We start from the raw sequence: 22,552 nt of genomic DNA, 5'->3' as shown, positions 1-22,552 counted from the left end.
TTTTCAGCATGGAAAATATGTGGGTAGTAGATAATATTGTATCCCGCGTCAATAAGCATTTTACACCTCATTAAAAAAATATTATTGTACACCGAGAAATCAAAATTGATGTAGAAAGTGAAGCTTACCCATCTCCATGTTCATTCTCTTGCGCTGGAACAGAAACAAGGAAAAACTACATCACTTTCAAGCAACATGCACCAGCTAACTATACTACCCAAGGAATGCATTTTACTTTCGTATATGTCGGCATGATCGGAGAAGAAAAGTCAAATTACCATGTCGGGAAGACTTATGCTCCACACAACAAGACCTACAATACTCATGTACCATAACTAATACGAAGACAAATCTCAAAGCCAGACAGACAACAATTCACACGCGCCTTTAATAAATGTGAACACATTCAGATCATTGGTTTACAGAAAAAATTGGCAGCATATCAATCGTTTGCAAATTACTTTTGCGCAATGTAAACACAAACTGTATTACCTACCGTGATCAGCAGGTTTCAAGGGCTGGCAGGATGGCCTAGAGGTGCAAAAACCCACCCCTAAGCTGTCTAACCTGGGTTTGAATCCAGACCCAGCTATAAACTGTCATGCTGCTGTTTCACAAGCAGGGTGATTCATGTGTGCGCCATCCATGCCATCATGATGCTAAATGGATGATATCAGATGGATGCTAAATGGATGTCCCACCTGCCATCATTACTTGGTGGGCGTGAAAGATCCCATGGTGTCCTTTGCAAAGAGCAAAGTAGGCGAGCTATCACTGGCACCCTGAACAAATTCCAAATTTCTGCCATACTAACCTATGGGCCGTATGGAGGGAATTAAATCAGCAGCACAGCCGCACCTTCAGCCAGTGATGCTATCCCACAGCCTTGCTGCATACAAACGAAGAAGCACATTTGAAAATGTATTTGCATTACTTGTTATCATGCGAGTTGGCGTCAATGGAACTTTTAATTAGGCACACTGCAATTATGGTATCTTGTATACTGATTCTGGCACAGCAGGGAGCAAGACTGATATACTCTGTTGGCTTCAAAGATGGGCAAGATAACAAATGACTATTGGCTCAAAGTGTACGTGGTTTAGTTCACAATACCGGATTATGGAAAATGGCAATGAGATTATGGAGAAAATCAGCTTCTGTTGCTCCACAATCAACTGTGGCACAGCGGTGTGTTCAGAAGGAAGTGGTAGCATGTTGAGTCAAAGTGTGTCCAATAGGATGGCTCACAGCAAATACACATGCTTATTGGCTAAACGGCATGGGTTCAATTCTCGACATGACTATAAACTGTCAGATTAGTGTTTCACAAGCAGGGCTTCATGTCAAAAAGTGCATCATCACTTGGAATGACGTTAATCTGCGAACGCTTTTGCGAGCATTGGCTTGTGGACGCTAAAGATCGCAGGGTGTCTTTCACGAAATGTAGGGAATTGGTGCCGGCACCCTGACCAGAATCCTACCCTATTATGCAGGGGGATTGCATCAACGGCACAGATGCACCTAATGCAGCCCCGAGCTGACCAAACTTTAAACATAGGAGGAACTCCACATGGAGAATATGTTATTGTTAACTCTGACATCATGGGGCACATTGTATAGCCGCCATATTGGATTAAAGGAAAAAAAAAATGATCAACTTCTTGAAAGCACTCAACCAAAAAAATTGAAACTTGGCATATGTCATCAACTCCCCATGGTGTATGATGACCATTCCTTTTTTCACCGTGACAATGCATAGGGCCGCCGAAGCAGTTTCCTTGGCTATTGGGAACAATCCTGAATGGGTCGCCACTCCGACGCAGGATACCCGGATGGCTCATTCATCCCAGCAAGCTGGCACTCAATTTGCCAACCCTGGGGAAGATGACAGGCTGAGGCAACCCCCATGGTGTTAATTCAACGATCGACCGGGATTCAAACTCAGGATCCTAGGATCCCAAGCCAGCACCCTAACCGCTAATCCAACACCAGGTTCCCCATGGTGTATATAGGGCGACAACAATGACAATCAGTGAAGTGGTTGAAATGAAATCCTTATCTGAAAAATCTGAAACTTCATATATCTGATCGATAACCTGATGAGTGAAGAATTACATTTATGATGTCATAACCCGTGCCAAGATTAAACAGGTACATGAGCAGCGTGCTCAGCTAACAATGGCGTTTTTGTTCAGAATGAACACGCAAGGCGAGACTATGCACTTCACCGAGTGCCGTTCTAGTTAGGGTACCAAACCTTACCAGGCTTGTAACCTATTGTTTTTCTTCTGTTTATTATTATTCTATATCATTCTCGATCATTATTCCGCCGTTTTAGAAGTTTATTTTCGTGTGAATTCATTTTCTCTGCAACGGCCTCTCCCATTGCCACAAAAATTTAACCAGATATCATTCCCCAAGCTCAGACTTGAGTGCTTATATTGTCAATGTGACGATAGTGCAACGCAGTGATTGCAGCCAGAGTTGTATACAACTGGTAATGAGATCGTTACATCCATGTTGGTTCCCCATGTGGAAACATTCGGCACAACAGAGCATTACATGCCAAGGTCACAATAAAATGGACATGTAATTATTCAGCATTTATCTCTGTCAGAGGTTTGCACCTCATCTGTGTCCCATGATGTCATATAAATAAATCGCATCGACAAGAATCACATACTCTTTTCGGGTAGAATGGGTATATTTTGATGGTTCTTGGGAAGAATACGAGGTAAGTAATGCAGCAACATCTCGTATTGAAATAAACTTCTCATGTACAATGACAGCACAGATGAAGTTAATGGAGTAATGCCTTCTAATCAAGACTTCCTCCTTTGCCTCCATTATAAAGTGGTTGCAGCCCCCAAATCTCAAAGAAATATCAGGACTGAACACAAGACATATCGATCTCATTCGACACAGCCTGGCATCCTGTTTTGCTTGCCAAGATCTGTGCCTGTAGCATACAAAGCTGCTTTCTGACCTCTTCCACTCACGCAGTCAGTCGTCCCCTATTCTCGCATCTCCCAGTGGAAGCTGGCGTTATCCAAGGCAGTGCGTGTTCGGTCCAGTCTTGATCGTCATCTATGCACGACCTCTTCGATGCTCTGGAAAACCCTCTCTTCCTTCTTGCAGACAAGTCCACATCCACATCGTATCGTAAAGTTCACCATCCCACTGATCATCATATTGTAGCTGTGTCACTCTCTGCTGACCTGGAATTTATTAGATGCTGATCACTCTGACAAATGGAACATGTCCTTCAATCCTGGAAAATATCACTGTCACATCCTGCGCTCGGGAAGGATCATCAAACTAACCAACCTACTAATCAAACTAACCAAACTAACTTTCATCGTCAGCCACTGTAAGAGGTTCAGTCTTGAATTTTTCGACCTCACTCTCAGCTATGACTTCTCCTGAACCAACCACACAGCAAAATTGGCTTCCAAAGCCAACCGTAGACCAAGCATTTTCCATCGACCCAAGTCTTTCTTTGGAAAATCAGAGCTACTCAGTATACAAGACCTTTGTCCAGAGCTCAATGGCGAACAACTCTCCCCTATTGGTTGGTGCCCCAGCATTACACCTGTCGCTCCTGGATTCTGTGGACTGTAAAGCTCTCAACATTATAGGAATCTCTCGAGAAGAGGCCCAAGCACAAGGTCTGTTGCTTTCACACATTGCTACCTCAGCTCAGTCCTCTGATGCTCCCCAGCAACCCCAGGATGCAAGCATTCATCCAGCAACCCCATTCTGGTTAAAAAAAACTTCCAAAATCCAAGCTGACTGCATACCACAACTCTTGTTCTTCGCTTCTCCCATCTATGGAACTGCCTTGCCGAGACAATTTCCCCCCCACTCTTCCTTCCAGGGCTCCACTCCCCCCATATCATCCCAGGTCCTGACCCATGATCTTTATCATCCCCATGAATCCTTCCCAGCAAAACCCTCATATGCTGGTTTCAGTGTTCCTCCCCTTCTCTCGCCGTCTTCCTTCCTTTCCTGTTCCTTCATTTCCTTGCTGGATGTGCCCAATTGTTGTCCTGCTACATCACTATCAATGTAACCTTGCTCTTCAATGAGTCTCATGGAGAGAGAGGGGGAGGGGAGAGGTGAGTTAATATGGTGCCCATGTATGCAACTTCATTCTATTAGAAGTACCATACCTATCCAATCCAACATCTAACATGAAGGAAGTACCGATAGAACATGACAACATTTACCTTCAGTGTGCAACGTAGGCAAGATGGCCCATTGATATAACAAGAGGCCAGCGATGACCGCAACTGCGAGCAGCGTATAGGAACGCAAGCAGGTAACAGAAAGCAACCTGCAGTCAAAGAGAGGGCACTTTATCCAAAGCACTTCAAGACTTGGAAAACACTGCAAACTTGTAAAAGTCTCAGCAGGGAAATATTACGGCATTGCCCTTAATCCTGAAAGGTGACCATGAAAAGAAGATTTCCACGATATCAATCATCATCTGTACATTACGTAATGCATGTAAGAATAGTTGTAAAATTATTTTGAACAAGAGGTTTGCATCCTGAAAATGACATGACATCTCAAAAAAAAAAAAAAAAGAGAAAGGAAAGGACGGCATTAAGTAAGTCGAAGTCGAAGGTAGTATAGGGGGGGGGGGGGGGGGTCGAAGTGGGTCCAGGTTTGACCCCCCCCAAAATAGGTATTTGCTTTCTTCTCTGAAACTACACACGATTTTGATGAAATCTTAGTAAACCTTCACCACCCGTGCTGTACCAAAGTTTGTTCACGGCATTAAAAAAAAGAAAAATCTGCCCCTTTGGGTGTCTCTGGGGGGGGGGGGGGGAAGGGAGGTTGCCCCCCCCCCCCCCACAAAAATAGGTATTAGCTTTCTTCTCAGAAACCACACATGCAATTTTGATGAAACTTTACCACAACCTTCATCACCCTTTATGAACCAATGTTTGTTCACGGTATTAGAAAAATTGGGGTCTGAGGAAGTATACTGGGTTGGGGATGTATACGGGGTTGGGGGATGCCGGGGGGGAGGGGGGGCTGGGAGGGGGTTGCCCCCCCAAATAGTTTTTTGTTTGTTTGTTTATTTGTTTAAAATCTTATGATTATGTTAGTTTGATTCTACATGCTGCCCTGTCTCCTACCAACCATTGAGATTGGTTTAAAATACCTTTAGTCAGTGTAAAATACTGTTTATAATGGAGGCACAAATGGTACTTTATAATGAATAGACAAAATATTTCCTTTGGATGTGGGTAAATGTGACAGGCATGACAGATGCACAGATGTAATTACATGTTTAACTTGTGTAGCTGTAATTAAATCCCTGCCCCTTAGTTCCTACACTCCGGGGACCTGGCTGCACACTCCCCATGTAGCTTCCAGAATGGGATAGATATTGTGTTGCTCTTTGGCTCATCATTCACATTGGATATCAAAAGCCAGCTCTAGAAAGGATCAACCCAGAATTTAGACATGTGGAAAAAGCAAAACTAGAGAATCCGCCTCTGTATTTCTCACATTATCTAAGATTAAAGACTTTCAGAACAGTTCTTCCACAATACCTTGGGTACCAAGAGCCACCTTCTTCTGGAGACTTCGGTTCATTCACAATTACTCTAACCATGTTGTGTGGAAAGTATTATTTGTATGCAAAACAACCTTGTCCCAGAATTGAAAGTGCAGGAAGCACTGCAGTCTTTGTAGTTTGTATACTGCAAAGTGCAGTCTTTGTATTTCAAATGACCCAGAAATTGAGACACCCAAAGGGGCAGATTTTTTTTTTAATGTCATCAACAAACTTTGGTATATCATGCGTGGTGAAGGTTGTGGTCAAGTTTTATCGAAATAGTGTGTGTAGTTTCAGAGGAAAAAGCAAATTCCTATTTTGGGAGGTCAAAAAAGCAGTGTCTTGTATACAAATCTTGTATTCAAAAAAAAAACCAAAAAAAAAAACCCTGGATCCACTTCGACCCCGGTAAACCCCCTTAGACCCCGATTTTTTTCAATGCTGTGAACAAACTTTAGTCACAACACAACAAATATAATTTGTGCCAAGTTTGGTCACAATCACTTCAGCGGTTTCAGAGAAGAAGTTGCAAGTGTTGACGGACGGACGACACGCCATCGCATACGCTCCCCTGAACGACGCTCCAGGTGAGCTAAAAATAGTATCCGGATACAGATCTTCACCAAAATTTAATAAATTCGTCCTTCTCATACCCAACCTGTCCACTAAATTTCGTCTGAATCTGTCCACAATTTTTGAGATATCCTGCCCACAAATAAAAACAGACAATTGAAAACACGTGACAGAAATCATTGCCCGGAAAGTTTGCCGATTGGGTGAGTAATTAAACGTGAATCCGCTCACTGCCGCACGCAAAATTCTGCAATCAATGACGAGTACATACTCACCAATTATGGTCGATCCATCACTTCCAACCTTAATCATGTCTCCATCCTTACGACGTCATCTCAAAATGTCTCCACAAAGTCACGCGAATCGTACACGGTAGCTTTTAAGTTGGAAGTTGTTAAGTTCACCGAGGAAAATGGCAGAAATATGGCTGCGCACAAGAAATTTGGTCTAAGCAAGAAACGTACAGCTGTGTTTTAAATAGTGTACCTCCATGATAATAAATATATTTAACGACAATGGCAGTCTTCGACATAACGTCGACTGATATTCCCCTCCGATATGCGTTCCCTCATCAGGGTAAAAGCAAACAAACACAATGGCAAACAGGGTTGGGACATTCTGGCCTATCTTGGCAGTCTGTGATGATGTTAATTCACAGGGGTCCCAGCCACTTTGATTGACAAAATAATAGGAAAAATAGGAATTCTGATCACAAAAAATAGGAGTTTAATAGGAAAAAACTAGGAAGTAATAGCACAGATTTCAGCATTGGAACAACATCGGTAGCTTTATTGCTGCAAGATTTATGCAAATACATGTACATGTATGGGCATGGACACACCCCCAATGAACTTGGGCCCACCCGTCTTAACATCGACAACAAAAACTATGACTTCTTCTTTTTGGCAGCCACCATGGACTCTATCAAAGTCTGCTTTTTCTTCTCCACTTTTCTCTGCGCCTCCCTGGTTTCCACCATACGAGTCTGTGTCTCTTGAATCTTTTTCTGAGCAGACTCAAGCATGGCCTGAGCTACTGCAATTTCAGTCACTAGGGCATTGCCCGTACTATATCTATATCTAAAATTATATCCCCCCCCTCTATTTACATGAAATGGTTTGGTCCAAAGCGAACGGCTTGCGAGTACGGTGACAATCCCCCCCCCCTCTATTTACATGCAATGGTTTGGTCCAAAGCGAACGGCTTCCGGAGTTTGGTAAAGAAATCGCCATCGCGTGCACAAACGCGCAGGAAAGCGAATGAATCGCAAATTCGGTTTTATTAGTTTTAAAACATAGTTTAACGCCAACATAGTTTGCAAACGTGAAATAAATGAATACGCTCTCAAATGTGCCATCCGAGGCAGAGTGTGTCCGCCACGTTCGGCACACGCGATCGTTCGCTGCTCTCTGATTGGTTGAATCGTTTTTTGGACATAGCTCGGTAAGTAATTGTCCGATTAATATGAAACCTTGAAAAGGCACATCCTCGGGTCCCCAGCAATATACCTGGCAAGTTAAAAGTATATCGGACCCGTGGTTGTCGAGAAACAGCGGTCACAGACAAACAGACGTACAAACGTACAAACGTACAGACAGAGATTACTGGAATTATAGATAGATGTCACCTTTCTTAAGCGCCACCTTAAGCTTTTTATTTGCTTGATCAAGCAGACTGTTGCTAACAGTCAGTGACATCTGCTGAGATGACTCTTTTGCTGCCAGAGATTTCTCTGTTTTCTTCAAGTCCTCGCTCTTACGAGACAGCTCCGCTGCCTTCTCTACAGCAATCTTAGCTGTTCTCTCTCTTTCTTCTTTCTCTTGCCTGGTTTTCTCCCTGGCTTTCTGTTCATCTTCCTTGGCTTTTCGTTCTTCTTCAAGTCTCTGCATATAGTGCATGTGAGCAGAACGTCCTAACGAGAGGAGTCCCTTTGTGACTGGGACCATTTCGGGCCGGTCACCATACAATCTCATGCCATCCATTGTTGCACGGAGACCATTGATTGATGCCTCGCTCAGACTAACTCTCTCCTTGGTGACACTTTTCCCACTGATTGAGAACGCGCGTTCCACGTCACTGTTTCCGTGAGACAGTGCAAGGACAATCCTTATCATTTGTCTCACTTGGGGGAATTTACAGTTTCCCGTACAGCCTTTTAAAGCCAACACTTTTCCCCAGTAACTGTCCACTCTCTTCATGCAGACTTCTTCTTCATTCTCCTGTGTTTCCTGGGACCAGTCAGTAGGAATGGCTTCCTCTTGGTACACCTTCCATTCATCTGCAATGCTGTCACTGTCAATATTCCTCTTCAGCTGTCTGGACAGGCTCTTGGCTGATTCAAGAGACCATGCAGCAGTCCTGTTTTGTGGCTGCAGACATCTGGCATTCTTCAGGATTTTGTTTGTCAATGGAAGCTTCTTTTGTAGGTGTACTATGGCTGCCTGGTAGCACTTCCTCATCCCAAGATACATCCTTTCCCTCTCAGAGACTTTCAACTTAGCGATACACCGTCGGGTATCCTCTCCCACACCCATGGATTCATTCTCCAGCTGGTTTGCAACAATGGAAACATCAAGGTTTGAGATGTCTTTCACAGCATCAACTGAAGGAGTCTTCATAATTCTTCTGATCAATTTTTTGAGCAGGTCATGGAGTTTGTCATATAGAATGTGCACAAGTGGTTGCTCTGACTGGAAGAAGGTGAGGAACTCTGCAAATGTTGCTGCCAAGAACTTCAGGAAATGCAGTTGAGCTTTTATTTCCGGTCGCTGTAGTTCTGTTTTGATTCTTTTGTACCTGGGTTTAAACATGTCCTTTGGCTGCTGCTTTGGAAGAAATACCAAGAAATACTCTTTGAGAGATTCCCAGATCTCTATCAGCCGCTCCACTGCAGGTCCCAGTGTCAACCACCTGCACTCGACATGCTTCAAAGGCTTTTTTGGAACAGCACCCAATTTATGCTGAATGTCTTGAAAATCAACAGATCTAGCAGCAGAGCCTTTGAACCACTAGAAAATGTCCACTGCAAGCTCAGTTAGGTTTCCACAGTACTCTGCAAGTCCTTTGGCAAAAGCATTGTGTACTGTATGGAGAGTACATGTCCCTACATCAAGGAGACCAGGGCCCCTGTTGTCGAGAATGGCTTTGTCAATCTGTCTCCACACAGTGGTGCTCACATTAGGCCCATCACTGCCGAGCATGATAATATCCTGAAGCTGCAGTTTCGATTCATCCAAGGCAGAGATTATTTTCCTGGACAAATCTTCTCCAGTTGCATGACCCATGAGGTAAGTTTTGAGGTGAAATACTAATATCTGTTCCTCGGCATCAGACCAATACCGTACACGGATTTCTAGTTGCTTCAAGTTCTGTTTATTGGTGGTTTCATCATACATGAGGCTGAAGCCAGAAGCTGAATTCTTAACATCAGTGACTATCATGTCCTGAAAATAAGGACCTGTGGCTTCGCTAATGAGATATGAAACTTTCGATGAGCTCATTGAGAAACCATCTGGGATAACACCAGGAAACATTGCCTGCAGAAGATCCTTCAAACCGTCACAGGAAGAGTAGCTCAGATTCGAACGAACAACTTTCAATGTCCATAGAAGTTCTGCTTTTGTAATAGTGTGGCGGACACAAAAGCCCACTGGCGTGGTGACATCATTCCACGCACCAAGTGGGCGGTGGCCACGCCCGAGGGGTAGGTGTGGCCTCATGATATACACCGGGCGACCAGCCCGGAGGAGTTCAGTGTTACAGTGTAGTCTTACAATAAAGACGTTTACATGTTACCGCTTGTCCGCTTCCTCCTTGCTCACAAGCAGCGCGCGTAACGCCGCGCTTTACTGGTGACCCTCGACGTTGGATCTGCCGTAGCGATCCTTCCGAACACGACGCCATTGCAATGGCCAACGACAAGGCAATGGCGATTAAACTGCCCGAATTTTGGGAGGCCCAGGCCGAAGTCTGGTTCGTTCAAGCCGAAGCCCAATTTCAGCTTCGGCGCCTCACCAACGACGACCTGCGCTACTGCCATGTCGTCGCCTCCCTCGGGCCCGGCACGGCCGCTCGAGTTGTGTCCGTCCTTCGCCACCCACCGGACGGCCACAAGTACGAGGCACTCAAGCGGCTACTCCTAGCCACGTTCGGCCTCACGGACGACGCACGGGCCGATCGCCTCCTGGATCTCCCCGAGCTCGGTGAGACGCGCCCGTCGGTCCGAATGGACCATATGCTGTCACTGTTGGGCGACGAAGCCCCCGGTTCGCTATTCCGGGCGCTTTTCCGTCGCCAACTTCCAGCGCAGGTTCGCCTCGCGTTGGCCGGGACCGGGCTAACGGAACCCCGAGCATTGGCGGCCGAGGCGGACAAGTACTTCGCCGCTTCGGACACGCGGGCGAGCGTTGGCGTGGCCGTCACGGCCTTCGACGCTGATGTTCCACAGCATCATCTTCTACAGCACGCTGATGTTCCACAGCATCATCTTCTACAGCACGCTGATGTTCCACAGCATCATCTTCTACAGCACGCTGTGGTTCAGCAGCATGCTGATACGCACCTCGTGAACGCCGCCACGCCCCGCCCACCGCCGCGGCGAAAACCGCCACCGCGGGGAAACCCGTCGACTCCACCGGCCTGGCGGAGCCAGCCGCGCTCCTCCAGCTCCACCACCTGGTGCTGGTTCCACGCCAAGTTCGGCCACGAAGCTCGGCGGTGTCATCCGCCGTGCTCCTTCAACGGGTCGGGAAACGCCCGGGCCGGCGCTCAATTGTGGCGATGAGCGCCGGCCGTTCGAGCAGCCTGCTGTTCATAACGGACACCTTCTCCGGGCGCCGTTACCTGTGCGACACGGGAGCACAGGTGAGTGTCATTCCCGCCGGCACGTCAGACAAGCACGCCGCGGGTGGGGGCCCCGCGCTGCTTGCCGCGAACGGGACGCCCATCCGTACGTACGGAAAACGCTGCCTCTCTCTGCGGTTTGGAGGGCAGGTTTTCCGATGGACGTTCGTCACCGCCGACGTGCCCATGGCACTGCTTGGCGCGGACTTCCTGTGCGCTAATGGGCTCCTGGTCGACGTCAAGCGCAGACGGCTTGTCCAGGCCGAGACGTTCAGCTCGCTCGCATGTGCGTTGCCCAGCTCAACGAGCGGCTTGCCAAGCGGCTTGCCGAACGATTCGGTTCCGGCCACGTTGGTCTGTACGCTTCCGGCAGCGGACGCATTCACCCGCCTCCTCGCCGGCTTCCCGGCCCTCACGCGGCCCACCTTCTCGGCGGGGGCCGTCAAGCACGGGGTGGCCCATCACATCCCCACCGTCGGGCCACCGGTCTACGCCCGGGCACGCCGCCTCGAGCCGACGAAGCTGGCGGTGGCAAAAGCGGAGTTCGCTACCCTGGAGCGACTCGGCATCGTTCGGCGCTCAGAGAGCGCTTGGGCGTCGCCGCTGCACATCGTGCCGAAGCCCGGCGGGGGATGGCGACCGTGCGGGGACTATCGCCGTCTCAATGACGCCACGACTCCCGACCGCTACCCCGTCCCCCACATTCAGGACTTTTCCGCCCGTTTGGCGGGCAGGTCCTTCTTCTCGAAGGTGGACCTCATACGCGGCTACCATCAGGTCCCCGTCAGGCCGGAGGACGTCCCGAAGACGGCGGTCATCACGCATGCCCTTCGGTCTGAAGAATGCGGCTCAGGCGTTCCAGCGACTGATGGACAGCGTCCTGCGCGACTTGGATTTTGTCTACGTCTACCTGGACGATATCCTCGTCGCCAGCGCGTCCCGCGAAGAGCACCTACGCCACCTCCGCACGCTCTTCGAACGCCTGGGCCAGCATGGCCTGATAGTGAACCCCGCAAAGTGCCGGTTCGGCGCCGCCACAATCGATTTTCTGGGGCACCGTGTCACCAGGCACGGAGCCGTCCCCCTGCCGGCCAAGGTGGAGGCGGTGAAGGGGTTTCCGCGCCCCCGCACGATCAGAGGGCTGCAGGAGTTCCTGGGCATGGTGAACTTTTACCATTGGTTCCTGCCCCGTATCGCCCAGCTCCTGCGCCCCCTGCACGAAGCTCTCCGAGGTAAGCCGGGCAAAGGCGACGTTACCTGGACCGAGCAGATGGACACGGCGTTCACGGGCGCGAAGCTCGCCTTGGCTAACGCCACCATGCTCGCGCACCCGGCGCCCGATGCACCGATCGCCCTCACCACCGATGCCTCGGACTACGCGGTGGGCGCGGTGCACGAGCAATGGGTGCGTGGAGCTTGGCAACCGCTGGCGTTCTTTAGCCGGCAGCTTCGCCTGCCCGAACGCCGTTACAGTACCTTCGACCGCGAGTTGCTCGGACTTCACTTGGCGGTCAGGCACTTCCGCCATCTGCTCGAGGGCCGGGCGTTCACTGCCTTCGTCGACCACAAGCCGCTGATCTTCGCGATGGGCAAGGTCACCGAGCCGTGGTCGGCCCGGCAGCAGCGTCACCTCTCGGCCGTGTCCGAGTACACGACGGACATCCAGCACGTCGCGGGGAAGGACAACCCGGTTGCGGATTGCCTTTCCCGGGCCGTCGCCCACGCAGTCCACCTCGGCATCGACTATGCCCGGATGGCAGCGGACCAGGCCGCTGACCCCGACGTCCAGGCCTTGCGGACCGCCGTCACGGGCCTCCGCGTCACCGAGGTGCCGTTCGACGGCGCGGGCGCGGCCCTCTTGTGCGACGTCTCCCTCGGGCGTCCTCGCCCCATTGTGCCCGTGGGCTGGCAGCGCCAGGTGTTTGACGCCATCCACGGCCTGTCCCACCCGGGCGCGAGGGCCTCCCAAAGGCTGATCGCCGACAAGTTCGTCTGGCATGGCCTCCGGAAGGCCGTCCGCGGCTGGGCCAGGACATGCCTCGCGTGCCAGCGCGCCAAGGTGCACCGGCACACCCAGGCCCCGTTGGCCCCGTTCACGGTGCCGGAACGCCGGTTTGACCACGTCCACGTGGACCTGGTGGGACCTCTGCCCCCCTCGCGGGGTTTCACCCACGTCCTCACCATGGTGGACCGCACCACCCGGTGGCCGGAGGCCGTGCCCTTGGCGTCGACAACGGCGGCCGATGTCGCGCAGGCTTTCATCGCCACCTGGGTCGCCCGGTTCGGCGCCCCCTCAGACATCTCATCCGACCGCGGCCCCCAGTTCACCTCGGAGCTCTGGGGGGCGGTTGCGCAGGGGCTCGGGGTCCGGCTGCACCGAACCACGGCCTACCACCCCCAGGCTAACGGCCTGTGTGAGCGATTTCACCGCTCATTGAAGGCCGCGCTCCGGGCCACCCTCCGCGACGGCGGCTGGGTCGACAGGCTCCCCTGGGTCCTGCTGGGCCTCCGGACGGCGCCCAAGGAGGACCTGCGCGCATCCGCGGCGGAGTTGGTCTTCGGGCAACCGCTGCGGGTGCCGGGCGAGTTCCTCCCTGACTCCACGGCACCATGGTCCGCGGCACAGCAGCGCTCCGCTCTGCAAGAGACCGCCCAGAGGTTCGCCCCGGTGCCAACGGCATGCCACGGGCACCCACCGACGCACGTCGCCCCGGAGCTTCGCACGGCGGAGTACGTCTTCGTCCGCCACGATGCCCATCGGACACCACTGCGGCCCCCGTATGACGGGCCTTTCCGCGTGCTGGAGACCGGGGCGAAGCACTTCACCCTGGACATCGGCGGTACTCCTGACCGCGTTTCGGTAGACCGCCTCAAGCCGGCCCACCTCGATGTGGACCATCCACCGCCAGTGGCCCGACCCCCACGTCGGGGCCGCCCTCCTGCGGGCAGACCCCCGGCACCGCCCAGCCCCGCCGCCACGGCGCCCCCCGGTCCTGCACCCATCCCAGGGGCAGCCAGGGGCATCCCACCTGGTATCCCTGCACCCCGGACGCCGCCGATCGCCAGGGGGCGCTTCGGCCGGGTCATTCGACTGCCCCACAAACTGGCCCTCCAGGTGCGCGGGAATTCTGGGGGGGCGCGTGTGGCGGACACAAAAGCCCACTGGCGTGGTGACATCATTCCACGCACCAAGTGGGCGGTGGCCACGCCCGAGGGGTAGGCGTGGCCTCATGATATACACCGGGCGACCAGCCCGGAGGAGTTCAGTGTTACAGTGTAGTCTTACAATAAAGACGTTTACATGTTACCGCTTGTCCGCTTCCTCCTTGCTCACAAGCAGCGCGCGTAACGCCGCGCTTTAATAGCGTCTTTTTTGGACATACAGACTAAAGCTGCACGACTTGGCTCATCTGTAGAAGCTGACCCTGATGCTGAAGCAGATGAAGTTGATGGTTGAACGAATGTCAGCAACGTCTGTGACCCACCCAGCAGTTCCTTCGCACGCTTCAGGTGCCCTTTGTTTTGGGCATGTTGTGTCAGTTGTTTCACACCCTGATTGTCACACCTCACTTCCGAATGGCACAACGAGCAGTAAGCTGAGAACACTGAGGACTTGCTCGGCTGACACCAGTCAGAAAGCCTACATCCATGTCCACTTTTCAACCACTCTGGGTTAAATTTAGTTCTCCCACCAGGCATTATACTGCTGGGAGTATACCTGTCAAAAAGAAAACAAATATGAGATAAGATTAAATGAATTAGCATAGAAAATCCTAACCTGTTAACGCATGAAGTGGAAAGAACTGTGAACCAAACAGTTTTTTTTTTCAAAACTGAAACACAAGTTAGTAAAATAATGAGAACAAACAAAGTAATTTAAAGGCAAATCAACAAATTTCTTACTGGTCCGCAGATTATACCTGAAACAAGAAAGATGATAAATAACATGTCCTAACATGTTTACCACCCGATAATTGCATTTTCTCCACTGCTGAATAGCTTGAACACTAATCTGAGTTCAAGCTAAGCGATGACAATTCAATTATGTATCTTTGGTATTGTTGTTGTACTATCTTCAGAAGATTATGAAACAACAAGACTTTAACAGTCTTTATTGTTTTTTGTTTGTTTGTTTTTTTATTGTCCTACATTGCTTGCATTACCTATTGTGCAGCATTGCGTATGTAAATTTTAATTCTACTGTAATTTTGTTAAAAGCTGAATATGCAACTACCACACGAAAGTATACAGAATTAAGTTGTAATCCCTATTTTGTGTCGTGGTCCTTCTTTATTATCTGCAATTAAATGATGAAATGTGTGAATTGTCGATTGAATTAGTTCTTTGCCAAATACTATTAGTTTTAGGCAAAATACAATCTCATTGTAATAAGCGAAAGATTGAGTTAAACATGTAGTATCAAATGTCAATGTTTAGCAAATTAGTAGAAAAGTTCAATTTCAGGTAGAATCTTTAGGGAAAGGTTGTTAGTAATAACTGAATAACCGCAAAGTTCACAGTTGGTTTTGTTACTCTAAGTAAAGTACAAACCTTAAAAATTGAGCTCAGCTGAACTTTTGAAATAAGACAAAGGACAATGATAATGGTCAAGGTATCATTCAGTCATTCTTCACAAAGTATATGAGATAATCCAAGAGAAATGCGTGATAAACATAGTTATATTATTTTCATCTCATTTTATCTCTATTATAATAGCCGTAGATGATTCTGTCTGTCTGTCTGTCTGTTGGGCGTCTGTCCGGGGTGTGGCTTACTCGGTTTGCAGAGTAGCTCCACCCATTCTGGGAGAGCCTTCGCTTCATATAAACAAATATCCACCATTTTATTAACTCGCATAGCTTTGAGGCCTGTTTTGTAGGCCCGTGGTGTCTTGCTCTCTCTCCCAGTTTTATTTCAAATCAAATTCGATATATCATTTCATTTTTCACAGTCGCTAACATAGTTTTAGACTCGGTTGAAAAAAAACGGGAAGAAAATCCGATGAAAGTTGCCCTTTATAGAACGAAATGAATTCTCAAACGCCTGTAACTTCAAGGCCATTGAGTCTCTCTCACACCTTTATCTCCAATCTAACTCACCATATGATTTCATTTTTATCGATGGTTTTGGACTTGGTGTCAGCAACGCGGGAAAATGCAGAGATATATTTTTTTAAATATACCATACACCGCCCACCGCCAACAACCGCCCAATATGTATCATACACCGCCCAACATGTATCATACACCGCCCAACATGACAGACGGCAACATGTCGACATTATCGCTTTTTCTTTAAACCGAGTGAACCGAGCCGAACCGAATAAACCGAGTGAATTCACCGTTTACTTTTGATGACAGTCGTCACAAAACGACATATATTTCTTCGTTTTTATTTCATTCAACATTATTAGCCGGAAGTAAAATATGGTTCAGGAAATCTTCTTCGAATATTCCGCCACCATATCACCGCCCAACAGCCAACAGTTATCATACACCGCCCAACATGACACAGACATCAACATGTCGACATTATCGCTTTTTCTTTAAACCGAGTGAACCGAGCCGAACCGAATACACCGAGTGAATTCACCGAGCGAATTTCATCCAATTCCACCGAGTTTTATGAAACCGAGAGATATTTCTTCGTTTTTATTTTATTAGTTACCAGCAGAAGTACCCAGCGTTGCCGGGCGGGGGAGGGGGGAAGGGCACGTACACTTTAAACATGTATATACATGTGGGATGTGGGATATATACATGTGGGACATGTGTACGTGTGTGTGTACGTGTGTGTGTGTGCGTGCGTGTGTGCACGTGCATATGTGTGTGTGTGTGTGTATATATGTGTGTGTATGTGTATGTAGGCTAACCCCCGCTCTAGCAGGGAAAATGGCCTTAAAATGCATATTGTTGTTGTATGTGTATATATATATGTCTCTGTGTGTGTGTGTATATGTGTCTGTACGTGTGTGTGTGTGTGTCTGTTTTTGTGTATGTGTATATATGTGTGTGTGTGTGTGTGTGTGTGTGTGTGTGTGTGTGGAGATGTATATATGTGTATAATGTGCATATATGTGTATATGTGGATACATATGTGTATACATATTTGCATATGTGCATATGTGTATATGTGTCTGTACGTGTGTGTGTGTGTGTGTGTGTGTGTGTGTGTGTGTGTGCATGTGTGTCGATGTACGTGTGTGTATGTGTATATGTGTGTGGGTGTATATGTGTGTGTGTGTGTGTGTGTGTGTGTGTGTGTGTGTGTGTGTGTGTGTGTGTGTGTGTGTGTATATGTAAACATGGGCCGGTGTGTGTGTAAAGTGTGAGGAGGTATTGGAGAGGAAAATGCAGAGATATATACTATTTTTAAATCGCACCATGATGATAAACGAAAATACACCGCCTAAAATAAGAGTCGACATATATTTAAAATTCGTCACACACATCCATGCCCGTGGGATTCCCACGGGTGGGAATCCCACGGGCATGGATGTGTGTGACATTTCGTCATATTGAGTTAGATGCTGCGCCTGCACATTCAGTTATATAAAATGGTTACTGGCAATTGATCACATCCACAAACGATGTAATCCACACAATTTATGTACTTTACATAACGTTAATAGGAATACATGCCCGTGTAGATGGGAATGACATATAATTCACCGAAAACGTTTAAGCAACCGCATAATATTACGGTGATGTTTAACTCTGAGTGAGAATAGTTATAAATTTTAAAAACTTTCTTCTGATATTTGTGATTTATTTCAAACAAACTGTATTTCCCATCTACACGGGTATGTATTCCTATTAACGTTATGTAAAGTACATAAATTGTGTGGATTACATCATTTGTGGATGTGATCAATTGCCAGTAACCATTTTATATAACTGAATGTGCAGGTGCAGCATCTAACTCAATATGTCGAAATGTCACACACATCCATGCCCGTGGGATTCCCATGGGTGACCCCGCTAGTCTTTTATAATTCTGTTACTGAATAGCATGAAGCACGAATCATAAAGGTAAAACAATTGTTTGGAAGGATATACTTAATATTAGGACAAAGTCAAAAATAACAATAACATAATATACATAAGATATACATATCATTTCCAGTCGAGATCAATAACAACACGTACTTTACACCATGGTGTAAACGACATGCCTCCACTTCGTACAGTATTTATTTGTAACGTCATCACTGCATACTCAATTTTTCCTCAACACTGCACTTTGTTGAGTCCTCAAAAATGCACTCACCACTTGTGAAATCGATCGAACAAACGGTTTTCGAGAAAAAGACAAAGAGACATATGTTCTTCGGGGATTTGAGCTTAAAGTCGTTTTGGAAATTTGTCTTGCGATTATGGACCCAGAAAGCAATTCCATGGCTGACGATTGGTATAGGAATGTCTGTTCTGACGCTTAGATACAGAAATTCTACTAATTAATATATCAATTTAAATTTTGGAACATTGAGGGTTAAAAAATAGGAAAAATAGGAATTTCCACCAAAAAATAGGAGATTTATAGGATCCTATTAAAAAGTAGGAATAAATAGGAAAAATAGGAGGGCTGGGACCCCTGAATTCACCCCCAGATCCACTTTTATTGAAATACCGACTTCTCTCCTGAGAGTTCCAGCAGAGTCCATGTGTTTTATACCTCTCCCTCCCCCCAGGCTTCCCATGCCTCCTCCCCCCAAGCCCTCTCCCTCTCACATATCTTCCGATGTCCCTGTTCTCTGCTGTTGTACTTGTGTGCTTCCCTCTCTCTCCCCATCTTGTCTCCCGCTCCCTTTATTGTATGTTTTGTGATTGATGTTAGCTCTTACACGAGCCTCGATCTTGTATCCAAAAAGAAAAAAAGAAAATGTCGTTTGAGGTGCGATGGGGAGGGGAGAGAGGGGAAGCATACAACAGAGACAGCCTTTACAAGGTGCCACCATGACTGAGCAAGGAGATTGGTTGAAAGGTTTGAATGATGATGTGTTTCTGGCTTGCCGAAGGTTAGATACACTTGTTGCAAGCCTTGAGTGACCTAAAGTTGCCCTCAGTTGTGTTAGCCTTCCATTTTGAGAAAGCAAGCTGCTTGACCACAACTGCCTTTTGCTGAAGGATTCAGTGTACTAGAGCCGAGAGAATGGATAGTGTAGAGGTGCAGACGAGATAGGACAGATAAACCCATGATTGAGGGTAGGATATTGTAAAAGCATTCTCAGATTGAATAAGCTAGTGTGGCTCGGCTTGCTACGCTCACCTCATCACACATCTGCGCAGAGCCACGGGCTTGTTTTAACTGAGGATAATGACCTGACTGAACTGGAGTTGCTGTGTTGTCATGATTTACACCAATCATAATACCAACATTTCTTTTGTACACATTTATCTGTAATATTATTTATTTGTAATTTATTTTAATCTTACAAAGGTTCGAGGTCGGCAAATTGAGTACCAGTTCACTGGTAATTCCCTGTGTGTCACAAGGGGTGACTAACAGGGTTGGCGGCAGGAAGGGCATCCGGCCATAAAACATTGCTTCAAAAAGGGGACCACGGTGCCTGAAAAAAGCCAACCCCTGCTCTGCAGGAAAAGCGGCCTCTAAAGGTGGTTCTTACAAAGGTCCAAGTGATCTAAAGCTCTAAAGACTAAATGGTCATGGGTCCAACAGTACGTAATTAATAGACAGACAAACAGCAAATGATTAACAGATATATAGTCACATGGCTACACGGACCATGTTTTTCGGTTTTACATACAATTGAAGAAGACGTTTTGGTCACAAATATACATACATACATACATACATACATACATACATACATACATACATACACTACCGGTCAAAAGTTTTAGAACACCTCAATTTTTCCACTTTTTATTGAAATGTACGCACTTTTAATGTCTCAATGTACTCTGAAATTAAGCATAGAACAAATAAACAATTGGAGATAAAAAAGAAATCATAGAATCATTTTGTTTAACAAAATGTAATTTAAATTTTTGACTCAGCAAAGTCGCCACCTTTTGCAGATATAACCGCCGAACACACTCGTGGCATTCTTTCTACAATGGAAATCAAATATTGTTCGGGAAGTTCTTCCCAACACTGTTGCAGAAGTTCCCACAAATGTGTTGCACTTGTAGGTTGCTTTGCTTTCACCCTTCTGTCCAGTTCATCCCAAACCAGCTCGATGGGGTTTAAGTCTGGAGACTGTGCTGGTCATTCCATGATTTGAAGCCAACTGTCTTGTTCTTTTCCTCGAAGGTAGTTTTGACATAGCCTGGAGGTGTGTTTAGGGTCATTATCTTGCTGTGGGATGAACCCCTGACCAACTAGGTGTATACCAGAGGGTATTGCATGGCACTGCAAAATGCTGTAGTAGCCCTTTTGGTTCAGGGTGCCAATCACTCTGCAAGTCGCCGACTCTGGATCCAGCAAAAGAGCCCCAGACCATCACGCTTCCTCCTCCATGTTTGACAGTTGGTGTCACACACTGAGGAACCATCCTTTCGCCTACTCGACGGCGTACAAAAACCCTGCGTGATGAACCAAATATATCAAATTTTGATTCAAAGGTCCATAAGACCTTCTTCCAGTCTTCAGTAGTCCACTGGCGGTGCTTCATGGCCCAGGCAAGCCTCTTTTTCTTATTTTGCCATCTTAGCAATGGCTTTCTTACTGCCACTCGACCTGTCAAACCTGCAGCTCGAAGTCTTCTCTTCACAGATGAAACTGAGACTTGCTTGCTTCGACCAGTGTTAAGCTGTGCTTGAAGCTGTTGTCCTGTGAGCCGCCTATCACGCAAGCTGTTGACTCTCAGAAACTTGTCTTCTGATTCTGTTGTGTCTTTGGGTCTGCCAGACCTCTTCCTGTCAGAGTTTCCTCCAGTTTCCAATATACTACTTCCTGCAGTGCAATATTGTCCAAATAATGCTCCAGAGGGTGTAATAACAGTCTGTTCAAATACTGCTTTTATACAGACAGGGGGTTTGTTATCAAGTTATCAGCAGAGGTTGACACCTGTAGGAATTGTATGCATCAACTTTCAAGGCTTAATTTACTTACATTGCTGCAGAACAGCTGTAAGTTGTTAACCCATTACTTGTTCCCTGAAGAAAGCCTTTTTTTTTTTTTTTTTACAATATAACTGTGCAATTTACATTATTTTCCCGTTTTTGCGAACCCAAACTTTTTTTTTTAACCTCGTGCAGTTTACTGCTTACCTTTGTGCCATTTCAGGTTATTCACTGGACATTAAACTGCATAAATTTCCATAAAAACTGGTAAAATTGAGGTGTTCTAAAACTTTTGACCGGTAGTGTACATAAGGGGTGTTGCAAAGCATTTTACCTCCCCCCCCCCCCCCCCCCCCGAGGCATGCTTCCTTTGAACCACCTTTAGAGGCCATTTTCCCCTGCAAAGCAGGGGTTGGCCTTTTTCGTACACCGTGATCCCCTTTTTGAAGCAATGCTTTATTGCTGGATGCCTTTCCTGCCACCAATCCTGTTAGTCACCCCTTGTGACACACAGGGAATTACGAGTGAACTGGTACTCAATTTGCCGACCTCTGAAGGATGACAGGCTGAGTCAACCCCCCTGGCATTAATTCAGCGATTGACCGCGATTCGAACCCAGGATCCTAGGATCCCAATGCACGTTAAAATAGCCGAGAATAGAATAACACTAAGTCAGGTTCAGTATAATATTTAGTGATGGGCTATTTTAACGTGCATTAAAGGAAGCATGCCTCGGGGGAAAAGAAGGTAAAATGTTTTGCAACACCCCTTACATGCTTACTCCGTTAAATGATGAAGATATCAGATTCTGTGGAAATAGCAGCTCATTCTTTTTGAGATTTTTAGTCACTGCATGACAGCCTGTGCCCCAACCATATTCTGCAGCATCGAGGTTGCTCCCTCATAATAGTGAAAGATGTGGGACTTTACAACATAGTCAGAGGAGCCAGGAAGAGCAGAGGAATACGAGAGGTTGGATACAAAGTTAGTTATTACTGTCATGAGTGAGGATGTACAAGCTGCACAAATCCAGGTTGGGAATGTGACAGATTGGGTCAGACAGTCTCAGAAAGTCTTTGCTGCAATGCCATGGCTTGTTGTTTCAGAACTCACACACAAGCAGCGAGCAACGAGCATGGAAGTTGAAATCGCTGCAGATGAGGAATAGAACAGAGTTGGGATTGATGGTACGAAGACTCATCATTTTGTGGACGGCACACTTTACTGACCAAGACTCTTGGTGACGGGAGAGGGAGGCGGGAGGAGGGGGAGGCGGGACTCCTGGCGGCGGGACTCATGGCGACGGGAGGGAGAGGCGGGACTCATGGCGACGGGAGGGAGAGGCGGGACTCATGGCGACGGGAGGGAGAGGCGGGACTCATGGCGACGGGAGGGAGAGGCGGGACTCATGGCGACGGGAGGGAGAGGCGGGACTCATGGCGACGGGAGGGAGAGGCGGGACTCATGGCGACGGGAGGGAGAGGCGGGACTCATGGCGACGGGAGGGGGAGGGGGAGGCGGGACTCATGGCGACGGG

General features: G+C 47.6%; 1 protein-coding gene across 1 annotated transcript in view; it reads right to left on the bottom strand.

Moving 5' to 3' along the window:
- The window catches only part of LOC137437555 (reticulophagy regulator 2), a 48,597-nt gene that overhangs the window by 21,788 nt on the left and 4,257 nt on the right, over positions 1–22,552 (bottom strand). The window contains exons 2-3 of the mRNA XM_068131980.2: positions 4,230–4,336; positions 129–153 (exon numbers count right to left, since the gene is read on the bottom strand). Coding sequence (XP_067988081.2) covers positions 129–153; positions 4,230–4,336 — 132 coding nt within the window. The remainder of the gene's footprint in view (positions 1–128; positions 154–4,229; positions 4,337–22,552) is intronic.

Source organism: Myxine glutinosa, chromosome 12, assembly GCF_964187855.1.
Source record: "Myxine glutinosa chromosome 12, kmMyxGlut1.1, whole genome shotgun sequence".
Lineage (NCBI taxonomy): Eukaryota > Metazoa > Chordata > Myxini > Myxiniformes > Myxinidae > Myxine > Myxine glutinosa.
The sequence above is the reverse complement of the archived record's forward strand: the minus strand, read 5'-3'. Positions and strand labels throughout refer to the sequence as shown.